Here is a 27,327-nt window from a genome sequence, read left to right on the forward strand (position 1 = left end):
CACAGTAACACTATAACATGTATTCAGGTATATATGTGATTCTACTCAAATTAATAATCAGATAAAATTATTTTTTTTAAGAAGAACCATTGAGTGTAAGGCAAGATGTTTCACAACTTATAAACATCTATAAAAAATAAATACATAATTTTTGACCCGATTGCTTTTAAATCACTTGTGCACTGGTGCAATTTGTTCAGTAATGACAGTATCAGTGTTGTGATTATTAGGGCTGACAATGCATTCTGTGGCAGGAAATTGTGAAGCACATGATTTTGTTCACCACATGTGAGTCAAAGGGCAGTATTTTTTTAATATGTTTTTTTGGGCTTTTCCTTTATTTGATAGAACAGTGTAGAGAGACAGGAAGAATTAGGAGGAGAGAGAGGGAGAGACGTACGGCAAAGGTTGGCGGTCGGATTCGAGCAGCCGACGTCGCGGCTGGCATTGAGCGTGTGGTTAGCGCTCTACAGGCTGCGCCACTAGAGGCCCCGAAGGGCAGTATTTTTGACAGTCCTGCGGATGATTCACATCGATGCTGCGCCTTGCTCAAGGCCAGCGTGCGCTGAAAGGCGCTGTAATCACGCGTGGAGGCGAAGCGAGCTTGAGTTTTAGGGCGCTCACAGCTTCAGTCTCCCGACATTTTCTGCTCTGCAAAGTCTCTCGGGTTTACGGCAGCGTTCATCTGGGAGTTGTGCGGTGTGTGTGTGTGTGTGTGTGTGTGTGTGTGTGTGTGTGTGTGTGTGCGGTGTGTGTGTGTGTGTGTGTGTGTGTGTGTGTGTGTGTGTGCGGTGTGTGCGTGTGTGGTGTGTGTGTGTGGTGTGCGGTGTGTGGTGTGTGTGTGTGTGCAGTGTGTGTGTGTGTGTGTAGTGTGTGTGTGTGTGTGTGGCTCACAGTGCAGCAGTAACACTGCCCACTCCCTTCTCCAAACTCAGTACATTACGGCAGTTCAGGGGTGTCCGATATGTCAATCGCAGTCGAAGAGTTGACTGCAGAGGCATCAGTTAAAATTCTAATTCTTCCCGTTTTCATCCCACTTCCCTACGGCTTCTGCCTGACAGACAGGTACACTTGACTGACACTCGACAATTTGGTAAATGGTAAATGGACTGCATTTATATAGCACTTTATCCAAAGCGCTTTACAATTGATGCCTCTCATTCACCAGAGCATTTAGGGGTTAGGTGTCTTGCTCAGGGACACTTCGACACGCCCAGAGCAGGGATTGAACTAGCAACCCTCCGACTGCCAGACAACCGCTCTTACCTCCTGAGCTATGTCGCCCCCCCATTTGGCCAATCTGCTGCTGTTGAGAGCTGTTGTAACATTAAGCATGCCCATTCATGCACTTATGTGCACTCCAAGTTTCATGGTATGGTTACGTAAATGTCCAATATTAAATGATAGTAACACGGTAACTTTGCCAATGCATTGTATATGGGGCAGACCAGTCATAGCGCTGACGCAATAAATCTGGTCCATTTTAGGCAGGGAATTTTTTTTTTACCACCGCAGAGACCCGGGTTCAGATATGATAGGCCCGCAGGTATAATGGTTTAAAATTTATTCCAATACAACAGTTTGACTTGATTTTGGAAATGGTTAAACTAAACACATGGCGAGCTACTGGAAAATGTAGTTAAGCTAGTAACTCTGCCCATAGATATATATCGAACACTGCTTCACTAAAAATTTTAAAAAGTTGGATAGTGATTTCACACAACAGGCTATTATTAAGTAGAGTGAAATTTAAAACATGAGACGCCCATGTGGTTGGAGGTTCGATCTTCTGAGCTGTGCTCCCGTCTCTGTCCGTCACCCTCTCTACCTAATGCCGCAATAAAGCAAAACGCTCCTTTGAAAAAAAGCTCGTTTTAAAAGAATGAAATGGTTCTCCCCTGGTGTTCACAAACCTGGTTTGGCATTTGATGATTCGGGGTTCTCCTTTGGAAGAGCTCCTGGCGTCTCCTCGGCGGGCGCGGCCACCCCGCCATTTTCGGTCGCCGTTTGGTCGGGAGGCGGGGCCTGGTCAGTGTGCTGCGCGGGCTTCTTGGCCACAGGGGGCGGGACCTTGGCGTTTTTGGCGGGACCGGTGACCCGCGCCAGCTCGGCCGCGAGATCCGCCTTCAGCCCCGCCTGCCCCTCGGGCGACGAGGGCGTCTCTATGACGACCTTTCGGGGGCTCTTGGCGAAGATGAAGCTGGCGGTGGAGGCGGGGGAGGGGGAGGCAGGGGAGGGGGAGGCGGGGGAGGGGGAGGAAGGGGAGGGGGAGGAGGGGCTGGGGGAGGGGGAGGCGGAGCGAGGCGAGCGGGACCCCAGACGGGACATGGCCGCCGTCTTCATGCGGATGGCCTCCTGGAGCCTCATGGAGGGGGCGGAGCCAGTGGCGGGAGGTGGGTGGTTGATGGTGGGGGGCGGAGCTGTTACAGGCAGGGTCTTGGGCTTCTCAGCAGCGCTCTGTCCATCCGCCTGGTTTTGGTTCTGGTTCTGGCCGTGGCCCGGTTTTTCCCCAGCGTCCCTGGGCTTGCTGTTCTGAACGGGGGCTCCAGTGGACTCGCCCGCTCGCATACGCACCATCTGCATCAGGGTGGACGTAGTCATGGGAACGCGGGCGTCCCGCTTCGGAGTAGGGCTGCTCTTTGCCTGTGGCTCTCTGCTCTGAGTCTCCTGATTGGTTGGGCCAGGTTCTGCAGGACAGGTGGGAGGGGTCTGCTCCTCCAAAGGCTGGGCCGGAGGAGGTGGGGGCACAGTGGGCACCGCTGGGAATGAAGTTTTGACTTCCTCTGGAGTGGGCGGGACTTCCTGAAGTACAGGTGGGGCTTCCTGTGCAGGGGGTGGGACTTCCTGTGGTACAGGTGGGGCTTCCTGTGGAGGTGGCAGGACTTCCTGTGGTACAGGAGGGGCTTCCTGTGGAGCGGGAAGGACTTCCTGTGGAACAGGTGGGGCTTCCTGTGGAGGTGGCAGGACTTCCAGTGTTACAGGAGGGGCTTCCTTTGGAGGGGGAAGGACTTCCTGTGGTACAGGTGGGGCTTCCTGCGTGGGTGGCACGACTTCCTGAAGTATAGGTGGAGCTTCCTCTGCAGGGGGCTGGACTTCCTGTGGTACAGGTGGAGCTTCCTGTAGAGGGAGCAGGACTTCCTGTGGTACAGTTGGGGCTTCCTGTGAAAGGGGCAGGACTTCCTGTGTTACAGGTGGGGCTTCATGTGGAGGGGGCAGGACTTCCAGTGTTACAGGTGGGGCTTCCTGTGGAGGGGGCAGGACTTCCTGTGGTACAGGCGGGGCTTCCTGTGGAGGGAGCAAGACTTCCTGTGGTACAGGTGGGGCTTTCTGTGGAGGGGGATGGACTTCCTTTAATACAGGTGGGGCTTCTGGTGGAGGGGGCGGGGCTTCTTGTGGAGGGGGAGGGATTCCCAGTGGAGGGAGAGGGACTCCCTGGAGTACAGGCCGGGTTTCTGGTGGAAGGGGCGGGGCTTCTTGTGGAGGGGGTGGAATTCCCAGTGGAGGGGGAGGGACTCCCTGTAGTACAGATCGAGCATCTGGTGGAGGGGGCGGGGCTTCCTTTGGAGGGGGAGGGATTCCCTGTAGTAAAAGTGACATTTCTAGCGAATTGGTACTACAGGGAGGAGGTCTTCCTGGCTCAGCCGATGCCTGGGTCACCTTTGCTGTGTTGTTGGGCATAATCGCCTTGACAGCAGTCACTATGGCAGCGGGTGGCGTGCCTTCCTGGGCAGCCGGCGGCATGGATTTTACGGTAACCAATGTGGGGGGCGCCGTTACCAGCGGCGTCGTTTTCACGGGGGGCACAAGCTGAACGTTGGCCGAGACGGGGGGGCTGCCCGCTCCCTCCTGCAAAGGGGGGGGCGGGAGGAAGTCGGTCTCGTCCGGCCCTTCAAACACGGCCGCCGGCAGGAGCTCCACCGCGGGCGGCGGGGGGAGGGGCCAGGCCGAATCCGATACCGAGGAGGGAGGCGTTTCCTTGGCTGGCGGGGGCGGGGGGTGATGGGCGGGGGGAGGAGAAGGAGGCGGGGTCTGCACATAGACCTGCGTCAGCGGGCTACCCTTCCTCACCGCCGCGGGACCGGCGTGTTTGAGCACCTCCGTTTTAACCAAGCCGGTCTTTTTCATGACCGGGGGCGGTTCTTTCCTCTGGCCCGCTGCCGAAGCTTCCCCTCCGGCCACCAGGGGGCACTGCGCCTGCCTCCGCTGCCTCTCCAGCCGGACCTTCTGCAGGGCCACGAAGAGGTTCCTCTGCACGCTCAGGGGGCCGCACAGCAGGTCGAAGCTCCGCTGGTCGTGGATCCAGGTCTCGGGGGGCGGGGGTGTGGGCGCCTTCACTTTAGGGTGCGCTGGAACGTCCGGGGGGGCGCCCCCAAAACCGAGGACGGCCGTCATGAGAGAAGAGGCCTTGGGCAGGGCGGGCGGAGCTCGCTGCTGGGTGGGGTTTCCAGAGTAGGGGGACAGCGTGGGCACGGGGCTCTGGCTGCAGTAGCCGCTGGAGGGGGACAGGGTCCTGTGGAACCCGTTACCCTGCATCTTGGGCAGGCTGGCCACCGTAGAGGAGGAGGAGGAGGAGGAGGAGACCTGCGATTGGTCGGCGGAGTAGGCCAGGCTCGGGGACGGGGCGGGGGCGTCCGGCACGTCCCGCGAGCGCCGCCTCAGCCTGCTGGGGTGCAGGGAGTTGGTGCGGCGGGGCGGGGCCGGCGGGTCCTTCTTCGTCTTCTTCACCGACAGGCTCCGCCCGAAATAGGCGTCGCTCCTGCGGCTGTCCCCGCCCACCTGGCTGACGGAGGTGATGTTGCTGGAGTAGCTGATGGAGCTGTGCAGGCTCACCTGGTCCGGGCTGGCCGGGTGCGCTCCGCCCGGAGGCCCCGCCCCCTGCTTCTTCCGCCGGCCACGCCCCCCGCCCGAGGAAATGGTGGAGGAGTCGGAGACGACGGTGTGGGAGGAGTCGGAGCCGGTCCAGGAGGCGCGGGAGAGGGCGGGGCTGGGCGCGGTCAGGCTGGTCTTGCTGAGCGTGCGCATGCTGCCCCGGCTCCGCCCCTTCCTGCTGATCTCGATCACGTCCACGTCGCCGGGCAGCACGGCGTTGGGGATGATCTTGGACATGTAGGTGGCCTGGGGGGAGATGTACATGACCGGGCTGGACGGGTAGGGGTCCGCCGGGCTGCTGGCGGGCGGGGGGGCGGCGGACAGGGTGGCGGGCGCGGCCGTGGTCAAGCCCGGGACCGCCACGGATTTGACGCGGCGGCCCGGGGAGAGGCGGGGCCCGGCGGTGCGCGCCATGGCCAGGTCGTCGCGGTACACCGCCTGCAGGTGGCGCCGGAGCAGCTGCTGCTCCTCGGCGGACTCCAGCCCCTCCAGCGCCGCCAGGTGGATCCGCACGCCCTCCGGGGTGCCGCCGGGGTCCGGCAGCACGTCCACTTCCTCCTCCACGTCCTGCCCGTTCGGCAGCTGCCCCTCCGTGGGCGAGGTCTGCCAGCGCTCCCTGTCCAGCCCTGCAGGGGGGGGGGGGTGCAGGGGGGCGGGAGGGGGGCGGGGGGCAGACCGGTTAACCGAAGCAAGAATGCGAGGACCGGTTCTCAGGTAAGGATTCATTACAGAATAACCTGAGGCTGCGAACAGAAGCACCCCAAAAACACCCCGCCATAATCTAAGGAAATGAAATGTGCAAACTTGCACGCTTTCTTATTCATCGCAGAAAAAAAAGCTATTGTTCAATTCAGGCAAGTGCCGTCCATTTCCCCCCTCTGAAACATCAACTGAGTTCAAACATAAAGTTCAACAAAATGACCATCTCAAAGATGAGTACAAATGAGCGTGCATGTAATCAGAGTGATTCATTGCAGGGTGCAGAGTTTGGGGCAAAGTTTCAGGGTGCAGGTTTGAGGTGTTGTATCAGGGTGCAGTTTCAGGGTGTAGTTTGGGGCAAAGTTTCAGGGTGCAGTTTTAGGTTGCAGTTTTGTGTTGGGGTATGGGGTATCAGGGTGCAGCATTAGGGGGCAAAGTTTCAGGGTGTTTAGTCAGTTTTGGGGTAAGTATCAGGGTGCAGTTTTTGGGGTGCGTGATGCCCAGCTCCCTCTGGACGTGCTGGGGGATCCCCGCCACCGTGGCCCGCTTGCTGCGCCTCCTGCCCTTCTCTGGCCTCCTGCTGCCACTCAGGGGCTTGAAGGTGGAGGCTGTGGAGAGGAGAGACTGGGTCTGAGAAAAGCTCCCCCCTCTAAAGGCACCCCTATCCCCCACCCCCCCCCCCCCCCACGGGTTCCCCTAAATCCTATCCTCATCAGGGTTCCACCCACCCAGAGGCGTTCCCCTATCCCTACCACGTTCCCCCCACCCAGGCGTTCCCCTATCCCCCTACCCCACCCAGGGTTCCTATCCCCTACCCCCATTCCCCTATCCCCTACCCATCAGGGTTCCCACTACCCCCTACCCCACCCATTGGGTTACCCTATCCCCACTCTATCCCCCCCCACCCAGGGTTCCCCTATCCCCACCCCCCACCCCCACGGGGTTTTCGCTATCCCCCCGCTCCATCCCACCACCCAGGGTTCCCTATCCCACCACCCCTCCCACCCAGGGTTTCGCCTATCCCCTCCTACCCCCCCACCCAGGCGTTTCCCCCAGGCGTGTCAGCATACCTTGCCTGGTGAGCCCTGACCGCGTGAGGCGCGAGGACCTGGTGGAAGCAGTGGAGGCAACGGAAACGGCAGAGACTTCGGAAACCGGGGAAACGGCAGAAACGCCAGAAACCGTGGAGACGGATGACATGGCGTCGGTGGTGTCCCCGGACCCCACGGTTCTCATGCTGCTGGCCAGGCTGGTGTCATCCCCCGTCTGCAGGGTGGTCGTAGACTGTAGGGAGCAGGGACACGCATACAGTCAGTCACCTGAGCGTGGGTGTGTGTGTGAGAGAGAGAGAGAGACAGAGTGTGTGCGTCTGTGAGAGAGAGAGAGAGAGACAGAGTGTGTGCGTGTGTGTGTGTGAGAGAGAGAGAGAGAGAGGGACAGAGTGTGTGCGTGTGTGTGTGTGTGAGAGAGAGAGAGAGAGAGAGAGACAGTGTGTGCGTGTGTGTGAGAGAGAGAGAGGGACAGAGTGTGTGCGTGTGTGTGTGTGTGTGAGAGAGACAGAGGGAGAGAGAGACAGAGTGTGTGTGTGTGTGTGTGCACGCGTAAGTGCGCACACATGCTTGTGTGCCTGTCTGTGTTTGTGTTAATTTTGTAGTGCGTGCGCACGTGTCTGTTTGTGTGCGTGCATGTGTGCACACGTGTATGTGTATGTGTTTGTGTGTGCGTGCGTGCGTGCGTGGTGTGTGAGTTTCTTTCCCCACAGTGTGTGTGGTCTTGTACTGTTCCTGTGTGTGTTCAGCTGTTGTTGAAGTGTAAGTTCTGTGTTTGTGCGCAGTGTGGTATGTGCAGTGCATGTGGGTTTGCAGGTTTACCCTTTCAGTCACATGAAAGAAAGTCTCAAGGTCTGTGATTAGGTGGCAGTTGCTCAGGAAATGATTGAAGATTACATTCCGTACTGAAGGCGATACGGGTCAGCTCTTACGGCAGGGGTGGGCAAAGAAATCCGTTTCTGGATTTCATTCCAACCTTCATTCCATTCCATTCCAATTAATTCCACTGCTCTTGCTGTTCAGGTCAGCCTGATCATTTATGTGTTCTGACATTATGGCTAAATTTCTCAATTAAGTGCATGAATGATGCCTGATAACTGTTCATATGTCCCTTTAGCAGATGCTGTTTTACGGTAGTCTAATGCGAGGGAACCAGGGTTGGTGTAAAGAGTTCGTTAGCCAACTGAGCCAGGGTAAACTGGTGAAAACAAACACCTGGAAACACACCGGCCTAACCAGGAGTGGAGTTGTCCAGCGTAAAAACACTGACATTAATACTCACAACCATGCTCTCGTCATCCTGGTAGTCCATCCCATTTTCTGCGGGAAAAAAAAACAGAATGACTGGTCAACAACTAGTCTCTTTCTTTTTCAGTCAGGGTTAAGGATCAAGGGTTAAGGGGTTTTCAGTCAGGGAGGTGAACGTCTAAGGGTTTGTCTTTGCCCTGTGTGGTAGACAGAAGTGCAGCAGTGTTCAAGAAGAGGGGTTAAAGGTCAGGGGTCATACTGGGGATTTGGGATCACTTCCACGGGACTTTATTATTTCCGTGAAACCCTCAGATACACACGATTCAAGGTCCGACTTAACCTCACAGGAGCGTCTGCCCGTATGTTCTATACGTCACTATCTAACCTGGTAGATGCGGACATGTCTTTGGCTTGTGTAGCCTGCACAAATACAATTGTGTGTCCTGCTACGACACTAGCGTATAGGCGAGTGATTACGGGGTGCAGATATCCTGAGTTCTCTGCGTATTTTAGGACCTTAAAGCTGCCAGGCGTGCAGTGGTAAGAGTCTAAGAGGAATGCCAGGTTATAATGAATGCAGTTTATTGTTCAGTGTAGGTTTAGGAATAACAACAGTATAAAATGGCGCAAAATGAGAGTGGCGAAATGGCTACACGCATGTGATGAGTAGGAGACCATGTTGACTCATGTTGTCTCCCCAAACCATTGCAGTTCTCTCATTATATGCAAGGGAAACCAAAGTCAGCAAATAAAGACACAATCATGACAAAATACTACATCACTGACCCTGTTGGTGCTCTCTGTAAGCCTATCACACTGGCGTAACCTTTAAGACACTAACTTGTTCCCCTTTCCGACAACACAAAATGTGATGACACTGTGTTATGGAGAACCAAAGTTTTACATAATGCTGATCCAGTAGGATGTTTTGCAACCGAGCCCTGTTTCTTTATCACACTTGATGACTCCCTGTCAGCACCGTAAACAGTCTGGTCTTCCTATGGAGGTCTGATAAGAGGCAGGCTTCTGTGAACTGCCCAACACTAGCTTGTCCATGCACAGCAGTCAGTCAAGTTTCAAACTTAGCCGACAGGACGTACGGTTCCCGTATTCCTGTTCTGCTTTCTCTGCCACCGAAGCGCAAGTCTAATGACACTGGGGCTGCTGGTGAGGTGTTTACGTCATAAAGTATTGCACAATTGTGTTTAAAAAAAAAAGTGAAAACGGCACCGCTAACTTAGTGACCTTACAGTGACGCACGCGGTGCCACCTCTGTGACTGTTTCAGGCGTCTCCGTTTGCGGTTTTGTTTCGCGCGTGTGTATTTTCGTCCAGCGGATGCGTTGCGTTGCGGTACGGCAGGAGTGAGGTCGGCCGTGACGACATGTGCGATGTTACACTGTTGCATTGTGGGACGGAACGTCCTTGTTCAGCCACGCGTCAGCTTCAAGTCAAGTCAACTACAGCCATGGCAGATGGGGAGAGGCGGACCCACAGGTCGATCATTTGTGTGTCATGTGCAGGATTATAGGTGAGCGGTTGGGTAAAGACAGCTGCAGTAGTAGGGGTTAAAGGTCAGAGGTCATACCCTCCTGCTGCTGGATTTTGAGCCCCTCCTGGGCCTCAGTGTGCAGGTCCTGCAGGAACTGAGGCCGGTCGCCCTCGACGAAAACATTCTCTGGGTACAGCGGAGAGAGGCTGGGCCTAGTCTCCTGCTCCTGTTTAGGAAGACCTGAGAGAGAGAGAGAGACAAGTGAGGGAGAGAGAGAGAGGGGGGGCAGAGAGATAGGGGAGGGAGAGAGAGAGAGAGAGAGAAAGGGGGGCAAGAGATAGGGGAGAGGGAGAGAGAGAGGGAGAAAGGGGGGGCAGAGAGATAGGGGGAGAGGGAGAGAGAGAGGAGAAAGGGGGGGCAGGGAGATAGGGGGAGAGGGAGAGAGAGAGGGAGATAGAAGGACAGTATGTGAGTACAAGTATGAGTTTACATACTTATCAATGACCCAAACTCACTCGCTCAAAACTGAAATGTTCATAATCTGATGGACGAGGGTTCGAATCCCATTCTGTAGCATCTCAAAGGAACACAAACTCCTTACACACCGCCAATCCCAGCAGCACAAACATATGACCCCCCCCTTTAAATAACTGCTACTTGGTGATGATGACATGGGGGGGAGGGGCTTACAGGTACCATTTAAAGGTTTCCATAGCGATTGGACAGAGAGGTGTCATGAACCTCCCTAAAACGGGCAGAGCTACAACAGGCTGTCAATCATTTACTGTCTTCGAATCCATTCCAGATTGCTCTGCACAATCGGACCCCAGGAAGATTAGCTGCACACTGTGTATTGCTAATGGGGATCCTAAGTAAATAAATAAATAAATAAATCTGGATCTGGTCCAAAAAATCTGTTTTTCAGTCACTGAAAAAAAACTAAACAAAGTCACTGGCACTTGGAAGTCGTTTAAAGGAGTACCATGGTGATTTTCACACTTTCTCGGTTTTATGTGCTATTTGCACAAGAGGCATTGAAGAAACACAATGAGCAAAGTATTAAATATGTCCGTTCTGTATTTTTGGAGAAATATGCGTTTTAAATTAATCGTCCTATTTTCAACCGGTTGAGAAAGTTGTCATTTTGCTACGTCACTAATACAGTAACTACTCCCATTTCCACGCCCCGTAAAGAAATCTGACAGCACACACCGTCCTGCTGTTCAGACAATGCAAATATTTGACTAACGTTAGGTTCACTTAAATTAGAGTGCCTTTAGATTATTTCTGGTTATATTCATTTAGCTAGCTAGCTAACGTTAGCTAGCTAAGAGGTTTGCTTTCATAAGACAATGTTATCGATAACGTTAGCTTGCTAGTTTGCTTTTATGAGGACGTTATAGTTGTGCTTTTATCTTAACTTGGCTAGCTAGATATCAAAAATTATAATTGGATATAAGTCAACGTCCTTACCTTAGCTATCTACCGATACTTGATATACTAGCCCTACTAAGCTAGCTAGCTTGTGAAAATTCAGTCTCCCAAAGAGAGCGTATCATGGGGGTAGCTATGGAAACGGGGCACGGTCTGTCAATCATAGCTAACTGACAGTTCTCATTACCACGCCCAGACGGTTCGGGTGAATTTTTATCGTGGGAAATTTAGGCTTAGAAAAATACGTTTTAAAGTACATTGAAATGGATGAAGAATAAAAAATTATGCACATTTGTTTCGTTGTTGCCTGAAGGCAACTGGGAAGTGTCACGTTCAACCACCATGGTACTCCTTTAAAGCTTTGTTTTCTGACTGACAAACCCACACACACACACATGCGCACACACGCACGCTCACGCGCACTAGCTCACTCGCTCACACACTCTCACACACTCACACACACTCACACTAGGATTGTATCTGGTAGTGAGGGAGTTAATGTCCTTTCCCTGGTTTCTCAGAGGCAACATCTCAGGAGATCATTCAAGCACAAAAACACTCCCCCCCCCCCCCTTCTGGCCCCCCAACCCAGCCTGCCATTCTTCCACTCTGCCAAACACGTAACACCCCTCACACGTTCACTCAGCGTACATGTGTGTGTGTGTAAGTGTGTGTAATTATGTCCATGTCTGTGGGAGAGAGAGTGTGATTGAGTGTGATTGAGTGTGTGTCAGTGTGTGTGTGTGTGTGTGTGTTGTGGGGGGGGGGGGGGGGGGGGGGGGGGTGACAGTATGACCGAGTGTGTGTATGTGCCCGTGCGTGTGTGTGTGTGTGTGTGTGTGTGTGTGTGTGTGTGTGTGCGCGTGCGTACGAGTAAGAGAAGCCACCTGACCTATGAAATCCAAATAAGTGCAGTCTGGACATGAAGCAACATTGGCATGCGGTCTCACCACGCAGTAAAGCATACTTCAATCTTCCATTAAAAAAAATACAAAAAAATTAAATAACACAAAAATAAAAGTAAAACACCATTCCAAATATGCAAGACTAAACTGGAGGTGTTCAGGTCTTGCTTGGCTACCTGTGAGGTGGGAAAGTGTTTCTGCGGAGGAGAGGGGCGGGGCTTAATGCAGGTGACAGTGGTCACCTGACCAGGGCTGCGGTCAGCGGAACCCCTCGTGCACTGCACAGTCATTTGAGGGCGGGGTTTGGGGGCAGCGTTTGAGGGCGGGGTTTGAGGGCGGGTTTGGGGGCGGGGTTTGGGGGCGGGGTTTGGGGGCAGGGTTTGGGGGCAGGGTTTGGGGGGCAGCGTTTGGGGGCAGCGTTTGAGGGCAGGGTTTGGGGGGCAGCGTTTGGGGGCAGCGTTTGGGGGCAGGGTTTGGGGGCAGCGTTTGTGGGCGGGGTTTGTGGGCGGGGTTTGTGGGCGGGGTTTGTGGGCAGGGTTTGAGGGCAGCCATTTGAGGGTAGCATTTGGGGGCATCTTTTTCAGGGCAGAGTTTGAGGGCAGTGTAGAGGGTAGAGTTTGAGGGCAGTGTGAAGGGTAGAGTTTGGGGGCAGGGTTTGTGGGCAGGGTTTGAGGGCAGTGTAGAGGGTAGAGTTTGGGGGCAGGGTTTGAGGGCAGGGTTTGCAGGCAGCGTTCGAGGGCAGAGGTGTACTGCAGTGAGCAAGCAGCCGGGTTCGTAGCGCTCAGGTGATCCTGCTGAATTCCAGGCGGGGCGGGGCAGTGCCTGTCGTGCCCTCGAGCAAAGGGAGGAAACCCGACCTGCTTTGGTACGCGCAGCTGAACGCCGAAACTTCACGTTTCAAAATCTCCGGTTCTGACCCGAGCGGGGATCAGAAACTCCGTTTTTACGGTCTGGGGACCGCGCCACCGGACGAGCCCACTGCTTCTGGCACAAACGCCGCAATCCGCTGCGCAAAATCACTTCTGTAACCGCAACACAACCGTAACACAACCGTACTGCAACTGTAGAGTGACAACAACCGTGAAGCACAGTTAGTCCGTTCTCAAACCAAACCGCAGCTCCGTGCGACACGAGCCGCAACGACTCTGCGAACGACGGCAGAACAGAAATGTCTCGACTGCACTTCGGCGCTGACAAGCGGTTCCCTGCCGTCCTGCCTACAGACAGACAGACGGACAGACGCTCCTGTCCTTTCACCAGCCCGTCGCTGGAAGGCTGTTTTTTTATTTATTTATTTATTTTTTTTAAACAAAGCGAAAGCTGGAGACTCTGACCTGATCTCTTTCGGCCCTTTCTGAACATCCCTGCGCTTCGATCGGCGGCGAAACGCCATCAGAATCTGCGTCGACAGCCAGCCCCGCACACGGAGGCGAAGCCCGGAACTAACCGCGGAACTTTCTGCCCAGGTCTCCGCGCTGCACCTTTAAGGCTCGCGTGACATCACACCCCAGGTATGTGGGGCAGGTAGGGACCTGAGAGGAGTTGAGCCCCGCCCCTCGTCCTCCCTGCTGTTTATCTCTGAGGAGAAGTCACCTGACAGAGATACTCAACCCTGGCCCTAGAGCACCACAGGGTCTATAGAGATACTCAACCCCGGCCCTGGAGCACCACAGGGTCTACAGAGATACTCAACCCCGGCCCTGGAGCAGCACAGGGTCTATAGAGATACTCAACCCAGAACCTGGAGGGCCACAATGTCTGTAGAGATACTCAACCCCAGTCCTGGAGGGTCACAGGGTCTATAGAGGTACTCAAATCCAGTCTGGGAAAGCAACAGTGTCTGTGGAGATACTCAACCCCAGCCCTGGAGCACCTCAGAGTCTGTAGAGAGACTCAACCCCAGTCCTGGAGCACCACATGGTCTGTAGAGATACCCTGGAATGAATTTAGTTTAAATATTTTCTAAACACAGAGAACATGATATGCAGTGTGCCAATCAGAGCCTCACTCAAGCATGCAATGCACCAATTAGAGCCTCCCTCAAGCATGCAGTGCACCAATCAGAGCCTCACTCAAGCATGCAGTGCACCAATCAGAGCCTCACTCAAGCATGCAGTGCACCAATCAGAGCCTCACTCAAGCGTGCAGCGCACCAATCAGAGTTTTTGCTCAAGCATGCAGTGCACCAATCAGAGCCTCACTCAAGCATGCAATGCACCAATCAGAGCCTCCCTCAAGCATGCAGTGCACCAATCAGAGCCTCACTCAAGCATGCAATGCACCAATCAGAGCCTCCCTCAAGCATGCAGTGCACCAATCAGAGCCTCACTCAAGCGTGCAGCGCACCAATCAGAGCCTCAATCAAGTGTGCTGTGCACCAGTCAAAATGCAGAGTATGTTTCTAATCAACCCCACCGTTTTGTGCCAAAACAGGCGGCGGGGCCACGAGGATGATGAGGATGACGAGGAACAATGACAGAATATGACACAGAATATGAATTAAAGTTGACTAAAATGGAAAAAGACGAGTCTCAACTCAAAATAAACAATAAAATAAAAGATTTGCTATCTCCTTGGTGACTGATAAGGCAGCATCCATCAAAGAGGCAGAAGGAGCTTCGGTGTGGCACTAATACTGCTCCACCCCCTAACTCGATTACTATTATCATCATTTATTTATATTTTTGAATTTCGTAATCTTTGTTGAAATTATGCGCAACACAACTACAGACTACTCACACAATCCATCCCATACAACTATGAAGAAGGAAGCACAGAGCTAGAATATCAAATCAAACAAGAAAATCCCCAACTGTTAGAAATCTGCTTTCGATATGCAAAATTAAAATGCAACAGACACTTGTTTTTGACAACGCATCATTACTGTATTTCCCTCCAACACACCAGTGAATAAACTCATTAAATACTCCGCTCTAAATCCATAACAAAACGTGAACACCGATCTAAAGTGCCATGCATATTACCGGGTGCGAGCGAACGGTACGTGTGTCTAAAAAACAAACTTCCAGCCGGTTTCAGATCTCAGGCCCGGCAGATTAGACAGGAAGGAGAAGCATGTGAAGCAGCAGTCTCTCTGTAAATGCATATTTATGAGGCCACTGGCCTTCCTCTGGTAAATGGTAAATGGACTGCATTTATATAGTGCTTTTATCCAAAGCGCTTTACAATTGATGCCTCTCATCCACCAGAGCAGTTAGGGGTTAGGTGTCTTGCTCAGGGACACTTCGACACGCCCAGTGCGGGGATCGAACCGGCAACCCTCCGACTGCCAGACAACCGCTCTTACCTCTTGAGCTATGTCGCCCCTATTGGGGCAGTAGCTCTCAAACTCGGTCCTGGGGACCCCCTGTGTGTGTTGCTTTTTGTTCTGAACACTATTCTACACTATTATACTATACCAATCGCAAACCTAAAAGTTCAACAAGCAGTTCATTTTTCTTAATCAGACACTTCTCACGTTTCAGAGGGATTATTTACCCTCTTACGCCACATTGTGTCACAAACAGCTGTCCATACCGTGAAGAACAGAAGTCCCATATTCACATTGTGTTTGTTATTGCACACAATTACTGTACATAAAAACAGGTTTTATTTAAAAGAACGAGGTGAATAAATGCTAATGATCCAAATCTGTGTCACAAAGGTTAAGGAAAAAAAAAAAACTTATAAACATGTGTTCAACAACATTAAATAAGCTGGAAAATGACTGCAGCAAAAACAGACATACACAGGGGTCCCAGGACCCAGACTGAGAAGCACTGCCGAGGTTCAGAATCACAGACACAGGGCCGTCATTTCACAGCACAGCCACAAGAGGGCGTCATAACACACCCAACCTCTGGCTAGACAGACATTTTGCGAGGTGGGTCCTCACGCAAAATTCTTGCGGGTCCCGATGAATAAACAAAAAAATTAAGACGTCAAGAGCAGCACTTCCAGGGAAAGTTTAAGAAGCCTCCCCCCCCCCAAACAAAGACTACAGCAAAAGACAGTGGGGAGGAGGGCAGGAAGACAGAGAGAGAGAGAAAATAAAGGGAAGAAAAACAAGGAGGGAGATCAAGAGACCACCCTTGAAGCCAGAGTGAGTCATGCTTCCTCTTTTCCAAACGGTGATCCTTTTCTTTTCTCATTTAAATCACAGCCTGTGGAGAAGTTCATAGCAGTACGTTACAACACAAAAGAAAGGACAGGTGTGGTGTGAGCAGTGTTGTGAGGGGCAGTTTATTTTGTCGTCTATACGGGTCATAAACAGTTTGCTGGAAGTTTAAACCCGTGGTAAACAATCAAAAAACAGTGTGGGAAGCTGCACCATGCGTGGCGACGGCATACACCCAGATCATCCAAATAGGGCGACAGGGCATGGCCACGCCCCAGAGCCTCACTCTGCACCAATAGCGTGGCCCGACAGGGCATGGCGCCACCGACTCGCCCATAGCTGCCCACAGGATGCACCCAGACCTATGCACCAAAGTGGCCCGACAGGGCATGGCCACACCCCAGAGCCTCACTCCGCACCAATAGCGTGGCCCAACAGGGCATGGCCCCGCACCAGAGCCGTGCTCTGCACCAACAGCGTGGCCTGACAGCAGGTACTGTGGGGCATTCTAGCACTGGAGCCCGATAGCCCTGGGCTACTCTAACCCCCTGCATCCCTTACCCATCCTGTGTACCTAGGGCAACATTATAAATGAGACCAGAAAGCGCATGAGGCCAGGAAGTGACATCGCATGAAACCAGCCGGACCGAACACAGCAGGAGCTCAGCCTTTCCTGCGGGTCCGAGCCGAGGACACCTGCAGTCCACAGGACACTTTAAAAAAAAAACAGTTTTCACATTACAGGGGGAGAGGACGAGAGGCACTGCTTAGGCACAAAAACCGCCCTCTCTCTCCAGAAAGTAAATCTGCAGAGCTAAAGTCTTGCCTTCCTGCACGAAGGCGTGATTGAGCTTGCAAACACCCGTAGGGCCCTCCCAGAGAGTCACACAAGCACACACACACTCTGATCCCAGATCAGTTTTGGGTGCGTAGAACTGGCTTGTTATGTCGTGGTTTTGACGCACACCTACAAAACACACACACACACCTATCTAAACAAACACACACACACACACACACACACACATACACTTACCTAAACATACACACAAACACACGTATCCCTACCTAAGCATGCGCACAGACACACAGAAGACAAAGAAGGGGAGAATATATCCCCACGCCTTAAAAGAATATCAGAGACTGCACCATCAAGACTGTCTACTCTCCAAGATCATAAAGTCCACACCCATCTTCAGCACCGCATCAGACACACTCCAAGAATGTAACTGGCTGCTCTCAGTGCCCGTCTGAGCGTCGTCTCAATCACTCCTGTTTATTTTTCTTTCCCCACAGTGTTCGCTGCTAGCGTGACAGCGGGCGGCATGCGTCTCCCGATTCCGCAGTTCGACAGAACCGCACGCAGCAAACATACATTTCCACGGGAGACGTTATGAGAAGTCAATTCGGATGAAATCAGCCCCCTTTAGCCCCATTACCCGCTCCGGTGCAGTGGTAGGGCTTTGATCTGGAGGAGAGGGAGTTTGTGGGGGGGGGGGGGGGACGACTGCCCCATCTGAGCTGAACCTTTCTGACAGGCGCAGAGTCTCCCCAGAGGGGTTCTTTTCAAGAGGCAGGACCTGTGCGGGCCATGAGCACTGGAGACCCCTGCAGGCCGTCAGTTCACACTGCAGCAGTTTGAAAACTTTATAAAGAGGGGTTAAATGTACTCCAGTATGCAGACACACACACACATGCACATGCACATGCACATGCACACACACACACACACATACTGGCCTACTCAAACACACCACATAGATTTGCTATGTGCACACACACGGACACACACACACACACACACACACACAGCTAGACATTGCGGTAAGCAGACAGCACTGCCTATTCAGGGGGAAGAGCAGACAGAGACAGTGTGCTTAAATTCCACACACAGCCAATGTGGACTTTGCAAGCACAGGGCTCATCTCTGCAAACAGCTCTGCAGGTCCGCTGTATGGGCTTAAGGGCAGAGTTCAAGAGGTCAAAGGTCAAGGGTTAAAACGACACGGCAGACAATCAAACGCTACGCCTGAGCAATCCGCCACGCCAGACATGTCTGAGCAGGGCGACGGCCGATTAGAAGCAGTCCAGACGAGACGCAACTCCTAAGATACGGATGAAAACGCGTCCGATTAAATGGGTGTGGCGTGGGTGGAAGCGATCCCAAACGCGGGACCGAGGTGCAGACGGAGACGATAGAGCGGTTTTCTCCTCGCGCTCTCCTGACACGGTCCACCCATGACACGGTTCACGTGGCACGCAGAGCATGACTCATCCAGCCCTCTCCGCCCTTGTTAATTAATCAGCAGGTGCACATGGCGTGCAGTGCCGCTGACTCTCCAGCAGGTGGCGCCTGAGACGCAGCAGGGTTTGATCACACCGTCACACACTGGCCTTCCCACACACAGCGGTCAGAAGTTCAGGAACATAATGGCCGTGAGGGCAGAATGCAGACAGCCCAAACAACACCGCAATGTGAAAAAAAATACATTAGCAACTCTTCAACCGTGGCCTGCACCTCTACACCACAGCAAGACGCACCTCTCCGTCTATCCAGCAGGGGGAAACACCCGGTGGGGTCAACCTGCGTTAGAGCGAACGGCCGTGATTTTGGGCATATCCCAAAAATCGGACCATGCAACCCGCAGAAGAGGGGACTTTGCTAACAACCGTCACCATAGGAGACGGGGCTGCTGGCTTTGGGCCAAGGACAACACAGCACGGTGTTAGGCAGAGATAAGGCTTCCTGCTCCGAAATTGATTTCCAAATCGACCAGGTGCCTCATAAGGCGATAGCAGAGGACTGTTACCCTTTTCCACAGAATTCCTTGATGTCAGCACCTCCCCCCACCCCCCGCCCCCCATGTTCTACGTAAACAACCCCCCAGCATTATAAATTACTTCATAAGTGATTTATAACACTGGACAGGTACCAGTGACGCGGACGGTGGGTTTGAAAGACGCTGTAATAAGATAGCAGAAGCAAGATGAATGGACCGGTGCTTGGGTGCTTGTCTTCAGTTCTGCCCGGAACATTCCGGAGTAGTGAAACACACCTTCAGACATTCAGACATCCCAAACACAGCTGCAATGGCCCGTTTCGCGCTGCCACATTCACTACTTCCGGTCGCCAAACTGGCCAATGAAAACAAAAGAACGGCAGCTGTTTTACCCGACACCTTGATATCTACACAAACATACCACAGCGTAGCCTTGTGTGTGAATTCATTTGAACACTACAGGGACTAACGCAGATTGCTGGCTATAGTCAGTCAACCGCAGACATACATTATTTGCCGCCATTCTGGATGTAAAAGCTCCTCCCCTCGAACCCGGGTGCAAACTCCAGCCCTCGAGGGTGCTGGGGCAGTGTGGAACTCCCAGCATGGATCAATAGAGGGTAACCACGGCAACGTGCACAAACCTGCCTGCGATTGGGCGATCAGGGCAATGAGGTAAGTGAACATTTATACCAAACAAGAAAAGTCTCTCAGGGATAATAACAGATGTGATTACATCAAATTGATAGTTCACACCCGTGTTGTGTTTTTCTCCCTGCAGAACCCAGTGATTACGTCTGAAGAGGTAAACGTCTGCAAGCAAGCAAACAAAAACTAAAAACAAACAAACAAAAAAAAAAACGCAGCAGACCTGCAGAACTTTCAAAAAGAGGCAGAAACGTATTCTGAACTCTAACAGTCAAACAGGAGTCATTTTATTTTCTACTCTGAAAAGCAAATGTAACCCATTGACTGGCACAAGCTAGGGCATTACACAGCAACAGACAAACACACACACTCACACTCTGTTACACACACACACACTCGCACGCACATACACACTGTTACACACACACACACACACACTCGCATGCGCACGCGCACGCACATACACTCTGTTACACACACACACACTCGCATGCGCACGCACATACACTGTTACACACACTCACACACACATAAAGGCGCACACATACACACTGTTACACATACACACATGCACGCATACACACACACACACACACACACACACACAAAGGCATGCACATGCACAAACACAAAGGCACACGCAAAGACAAAGGCAGGCACACACACACACACACACACACACACACAGGTCCACCTGCTTTCCTTTGATAACTACAAGGAGGATCAAAGCTATCTTATCAGGCGGTGGTGCTGGTGCAGTGCAAACACTCGCAGGGGAGGGGTGTGGAAACTTCTGAGTCAGAGTCGAGGTCTGCTGTGGAAAACGTCCTTGCTGAATGTGAGGGAGCCGGACTACGACGGGCCAGGCTCGATTCCACTGATCAGAGCGAACTTTCATAAACCATAAAACAGCTGGAGCTCTCGTTATCCTTGTGTTACCTGCTGATTTTAACCAATCAAAGCATGTGGCTGCAGACGCTCTGTCTTTTTACTGGTCCAAGTAAGTGACCACTAGTGGTGTATATTAACACCACCCATCATGGGGTTATTGGTGCTATTGCTATGTTTATTAAGCCTTAATGGATGCTTTACTCAAAGCCACAAACACACTGTATATTTGAATAAATTTTGATTTAACATTAATTCACTGTTATTTTAACTGTAGTGTGAAGACCGTGAACAGCATAGGCATAAAATATACTGTCAGACAGAATCAATTTTTGATTTTGTCCTTCTGCCCGCAGTCAGGCAGAATGCTAAGCTACGCTTTTAGCATTGCCCAGTGAAACATGAACACTAGACTGTCTTGATCAAAAACCATTCACGCACTCTCCCACTGTCCCCACACAACAGGAAACTAAAAGAGGGGCGACAGGAAGTGACATCAGAACTTAGCCCCGGTGTGCCCGTGACGCATGCAGGTGTTACACCAATGAGAAAGCATCGATGCAGACAGAAAGCACACTTCACTTGGTGTCACACTGCAAAACACTTATCTCTCTCCTAGCCTCTCCCCCCTCTCTCTCTCACTTTTCCATCTCTTTCCTCTCCTCTTCCTCTCCTCTGTTGTTATCCCTTTATCTCTCTCTCTATCTCCACTGTTTCTGCTCTCGTTCTCTCTCCCTCTCCCTCTGCACTGAATCCAGGGTGTACATTATGGTGGGTACATATAATCCCTTAAATATGTACGTGCCACAGCGCAGTAACTCTGGGGCAGAAACCTACAGGTTGGTTCAGATCAGACTCCAATCTGAAGAGAATTAGAGGGCAAAGATAAGGGGCAAGATTAAGGCTTTCTCCAAACGTGCAAAAACAGCTCTTTATACTGTGTGTGCGTGTGTGAGAGAGAGCAAGATAGAAAGAGTGTGTGTGTGTGTGTGTGTGTGTGTGTGAGAGAGAGAGAGAGAGTGTGTGTGTGAGAGAGAGCAAGATAGAAAGAGTGTGTGTTTGTATGTGTGTGTGTGTGTGTGAGGGAGAGAGAGAGAGAGAGAGAGAGAAACAACTCATTCTGTGGGAATCAACTCTGACTGGATGAGGGAACCATCGACCCCACTCTCTGCCTCGCCCTCCCAGCCTCTCTCTCTCTCTCTGCCTCTGGGGGGCTGGTGGCTCTGTAAGCACAACTGGTTACTCCAAACTAAGCAGGAAAAACGGAAAAGGAGACTGTGTTATGACACGGACACTGCCCTGCTTGCAGGCATGGGGGTGTGCTGTGGTTTCACTCTGACCTCTGACCCCTACAGAAAGCTGCCATTTCACAGCAGGGTGAGCATCGTTGAACTCCACAACTAAACAGCCCTGCGATCGTTTGCCTCTAAACACGGTCACGTGATGTCAAGCATGCACACTCACTCACACACACACACATGCACACTCACTCACTCATTCACTCACTCACGCACACATGCACACTCACTCACTCATTCACTCACACACACATGCACACTCACTCATTCACTCACTAAAACACTCACACACACACATGCATACACACACGCACATGCACAAATGCATGCAAGCACACACACATACAGTCTGTCTCTCTCTCACACACACACGCTCATGTGCACACACACACACACACACTGAATGTGTTCTTTTCACAGTTCTATCAGGTGTCACGTGCACTTTCTGTATTTTAGCCATAAAAAGCATGCCGTGCAGTAGGGCTATCAAATGCTTACATGCGGGAAGATGTGCCGTCTTTGTCGAGAGAGGTAGACTGGGCCGGGGAAAAGAGGGAGAGAATCGCTGAATGAACAGGGGTAGCGTGAGAAAGAAGAGAAGGAGAGAGAATAGGAGTAGGAGGGGGAAAGTTAAAAAAAAAAAGAGTGAAAAGAAAGGAAGACATCAGCTTTTGTGGGAACTTCCCCGAGTTAGAGAGGATTAATTTAAAAAATGCTCATCAGTTTCACACTGCTGCTACCCAGCATGCTTTGCGCCAGCACTGAAAAGTTTGCCTGTCTGTCATTAAAGCACGTTTATTTTTTCATTACTGTTGAATGGCTGTTTCTCCTGTGGCCGAGTTCCACAGGACCCTTCTCAAAAGAGTACCCAGGGTGTCCAGCCCGAAAAAGCATCCCTCAACCACAAATCAGACCTGCCAAAACTCCCATAAGCACACTTCAGAAGAGATTCAGAGGGAGCACAGACCCATTTCTAGAATGATTTCCTTTCAGTTGTAGAGTGTCTTCCTCTCACTGTTCTAGAATGAAGAGGTCACACTGTGCTTCTAGGATGTTTTCCTCTCTCTCGCTCGCTCTCTCTCTCCCTCTCAGTTTTAGAACTACTGAGAGTGTTCTGGAATCCTGCTCCCCCTTCCTCTTGATCTTCGTTCTAGAACCGCGGTGCCTACAGATCTTAAGGCACTGATGTGCACGTTAATTGGTGTTGGCTATTGGTTATTAGCTAATGCCAATAAATATCAATATGCGGGTCTGGTTTGGCCTTGACGTTTGGACATGCGACAGCCAGTCCCGACACTGTTTTCATAACCCGTGTGCTTCCAGAGCTTCTCAGTTAGTGCCGCGCCAGACACCTGGCAGACATCAAAGAGCCAGAGACGCACTGCAGCACCCACGCCGGGGACAGCCAGTGGGAACGTGACCCTTCCCATTGTCCCCGAGCACCGCTCCATTGTGAGAGTGCACTTTGAGCGCCACCACAGGGCCCGTCTGCGTGAACTCAGGGGGCCAAAAACCGGGCTGCGTTTTCAAAAGCTCACTTCCTGGTCGCGCTGAGAAACGCTGCTCACTAGCGCCAGTGCAGCTGTCCCCAGAACAGGTGTTTCAGCCACCCGTTTCCAATGGTAACAATATGGCCAAAATATGAAGTTAATCATTTTCCCCACCCCCCCACAAGAAAATGTAGGTGTTTTTTTTCTTAATCTGATGCCTCCCCATGTGCCGATTTGTTAAGTCACTGTGTTGTTTGGACAAATATTTTGCAGACTGGTCGGGGACAAATTGCGTCACTGCTGAGTCAGGTACGCTTAGTGGACCACCGGACTACAAGTCCCTACTGCACTGTCTCCGGCTCCGAGCGGGGGACTGAAACGATGCTGCTCCGTTTTGCTTTCTTTCGTCTTTGTTGTTTTGGTTTAGTAAATTGTTTCCCGGAACCCTTGACGGGGGAAGGGTGAAGGTGTCCGTTTGTTTAATTTCGTGTTTGTGTGGGTGCGCTCTCTCCCCCTCTCTCTCTCTCTCCATGTGGCAGCCAACGGTGTTTCCCGGCACTGCTGCATCTTCCTCCCAGGGGCGTCACGCTGGTGTGCGACACTCACCTTCTCTCTATCCCCCACCTCTCTATCCATCCTCCTCTCTCTATCCCTCCTTCCCTCTCTCTAACCATCCTTCCCTCTCATCCCTCGCTCCCTCTCTCTATCTCTCCTTCCCTCTCTCTAACCACCCGTTTCTCTCCCTCTGCTTGGGTGACCAGCTTTGTTTAGCATTTAAACACCAGACAGCTCTGTCACCATATCTGTTACAATTTTCACATCCCAAACAAACAAACCCTCACCCACACACACAAACACACAGGCAGGCGCACACACACACACACGAATGCACATGCACAGTCACACACACACACACACACACAAAGAGACACACACACCTGTAAACACACACACCAGAGAACAGTCACAGACGGGCTCCAGAGCATTTAAAAAACCCTCTTACACCTCAGCATTTCCTGAGCTGCTGCTGACACAGACTGATGTTATGACACGCATCAAAATCACAGGCGCACCGTAATTCAAAAACAAAAAAATCTGAAAGAGTGAATGTGAGTCATGAGGTTCTGGATCACATTCCCACTGTGGTTTCTCAGGTTTGCAGGCTGTGCCGTTCTGAGAAAGCAACACCGCGTTTATCCTCATCAGCAACACCATCATCAGCAACACCACCTTCAACACTAACGCATACACATGCACACACACACACTAATGCCTGCATGGACACACACACACACTAACGTGTACAAATTCACACACACACTAATGCCTGCATGCACACACACACACACACACACACTAACGTGTACACATGCACACACACACACTAATGCCTGCATGGACACACACACTAACGTGTACACATGCACACACACACACACACTAATGCCTGCATGGACACACACACTAACATGTACACATGCACACACACACACACTAATGCCTGCATGGACACACACACACACTAACGTGTACAAATTCACACACACACTAATGCCTGCATGCACACACACACTCACACTAACGCATACACATGCACACACACACACTAATGCCTGCATGCACACACATTAACATATACACATGCACACACACACCACATAATGCCTGCATGGACACACACACTAACATGTACACATGCACACACACACACACTAATGCCTGCATGGACACACACACACACTAACGCGTACACAAGCACACACACACACTAATGCCTGCATGGACACACACACACTAACGTGTACACATGACCACATACACACTAATGCCTGCATGGACACACACACTAACGTGTACACATGCACACACACACTAATGCCTGCATGCACACACACACTCACACTAACACATACAGATATACACACACTCACACTAATGCATACACATGCACACACACACACTAATGCCTGCATGCACACACACACTAAAGCATACACATGCACACACACACTCACACTAACGCATACAGATATACACACACACACACACACACACACACTTAATTAAATCTCTGTCTATATCTGTCAGTCTCCAGGGCAGAATGTATTCAACAGCAGAGGCACACCCAGCAACCTTTCAGCAGCGCACAGATGATATTTCACACTCAGAATAATGGCCCATGTGTTTGTGCTCGGAATCTTCCAGAAAGTTATTTTTCCAGTTATCCTTGTGCAACCCCAGGCTTGCCCCGGCCAGGTGAACAGGTGATGCGGCAGACATCAGGTGCAGTCTCCACAGGCTGTAATGTGCTGAGCGTTCAAGTATTTAATTATGCTGTGCGTGGAACACAAGATCAAACGTTAGCACTGTTTAACCCCAGCACTGCGAGAGCAACACTGAAGCCATGACTGCCACCCTTAGTGCCAGTCTCCACCGTTCTCCAGTCCCACCTCCAACAAATCTACATCCAATCTGACTTCACTCCACCCCTTCCCAATCCTACTTTACTCTAGCCCCACCCAATCCTACCTTACTCTATCTCCACCCAATCCTACCTTACTCTATCTCCACCCAAACCTACCTTACTCAACCTGCACCCAATCCTACCTAACTCAACCTGCACCCAACCCGACCTTACTAAAACCCCACCCAATCCTACCTTACTCCACCCCCACCATCCTACTTACTCTATCTCCACCCAATCCTACCCACTCTATCTCCACCCAAACCTACCTTACTTCACCCCCCCCAATACTACCTTACTCTACACCCACCTAATCCTACTTTACTCTACCTCAACCCAATCCTACCTTACTCAACCTGCACCCAATCCTACCTAACTCAACCTGCACCCAACCCGACCTTACTACACCCCCACCCAATCCTACCTTACTCCACCCCCACCCAATCCTACCTTACTCATCTCCACCCAACCCTACCTTACTCAACCTGCACCCAATCCTACCTAACTCAACATGCACCCAACCCGACCTTACTACACCCCCACCCAATCCTACCTTACTACACCCCCACCCAATCCTACCTTACTCTACCTCAACCCAATCCTACCTACTCTATCTCCACCCAGCTCTACTTTACTACACCTACACCCAATCCTACTTTCCTTCACCCCCACCCAATCCTAACTTACTCCACCCCCACCCAATCCTACCTTACTTCGCCACCCACCCAATCCTATCCTAGTGGATCTAATGCACTCAGTAGGGGTGGAGTCAGCCTAGTAAACTAGTATGTGGCCTGGTTCGGCAACATTACTTTCTGTTCCACAACTCGCATTGCATTTATACCATTTATTCTCCTGTTCAGGAGGCTTATCCAATCCAGATGTCCATAAACCATATTCACTTACCAATCAAACGCCCGGAAAAACGCATCATTGAAAGAGCTACATTAACTTCCCAAACAGCCATTCTTGAAATAAGATGGTGACGCATCAAATTCCACTGGATCATGCATGTAATGAGCGTATTTAGTTATTTATAAATAACAAAAGTTGGTTGACTAAAGCTTCTGCTGAAATTATTTGCTGAAATCACTGGAAAAACTAAACAAAGAAAACCAGTTTGAATCTGAAGAGAAAATGCAGTCGGCCGAGTTTCCACAACGAGTCACAGCAAACATTTGGCATTCCCAACAAAGGACTAATGCTCCTAGTGACAGCAGTGAGTCTGAGAACAGAAAATGCAGAGAAATCGCTCTCTCTCTCTCTCTCTCTCTGTAAGCCTCTCTCTATCTATTAAATTCAAATTGCTTTATTTGCACGACAAGTAAACCTGTGTTCCAAAAGCAATGGGATATACAAAATGACAAACAGACAACCTGAAGAAGGAAAAAAGAAAGAAAAAAGAGTAACAACCCCGCCATACACATACAAGCATAGATACACACACACACACACACACATTCAGGTTAAAAGATATTTAGTTAGTAATATAACAAATTAAGAACCTGTCAGTATTAATAATGAGCACAGATGATATCGTGTACACAATTTAGTTTTCTATCCCTCTCTCTGTCCCCAGCACTCTCTCACTCTTTCAAAACAATCACAGCACTGGCTGCTGAGAAATGCTGACCTTTGACCTGACATGGAGGTGGGGAAAGAACTGAGTGAGAGCTCACCATTACCACATCACCACACTGCAGCAACCCCATTGGCTAAGCATTCACCAAACTATGGTATATAGAACAGACAACTAAACCCTATAACTCCTCAATACAATGCTTCAGCAGGTGCACACTACCTCAGTGCCTGCACAGTGTTCATAGGGAACATCACATCACAATACAGCCATTCAGCAAATGCTCTTTTCCGGAGTGACTTGCACATTACTGCATTTTTATAGTATCCATTTCACAGCAAGGAAAAGCTGGAATTTAGATGTCAAGG

The 27,327-nt window shown here is 51.3% G+C and overlaps 1 protein-coding gene across 1 annotated transcript in view; it reads right to left on the minus strand.

The window, feature by feature from the left end:
* LOC135235385 (NHS-like protein 3) overlaps positions 1–27,327 on the minus strand; it is an 84,400-nt gene that overhangs the window by 31,907 nt on the left and 25,166 nt on the right. Inside the window, exons 3-7 of the mRNA XM_064300853.1 lie at positions 9,453–9,596; positions 7,900–7,937; positions 6,639–6,852; positions 6,069–6,176; positions 1,914–5,495 (exon numbers count right to left, since the gene is read on the minus strand). Coding sequence (XP_064156923.1) covers positions 1,914–5,495; positions 6,069–6,176; positions 6,639–6,852; positions 7,900–7,937; positions 9,453–9,596 — 4,086 coding nt within the window. The remainder of the gene's footprint in view (positions 1–1,913; positions 5,496–6,068; positions 6,177–6,638; positions 6,853–7,899; positions 7,938–9,452; positions 9,597–27,327) is intronic.

Source organism: Anguilla rostrata, chromosome 1 (genome assembly GCF_018555375.3).
Source record: "Anguilla rostrata isolate EN2019 chromosome 1, ASM1855537v3, whole genome shotgun sequence".
Lineage (NCBI taxonomy): Eukaryota > Metazoa > Chordata > Actinopteri > Anguilliformes > Anguillidae > Anguilla > Anguilla rostrata.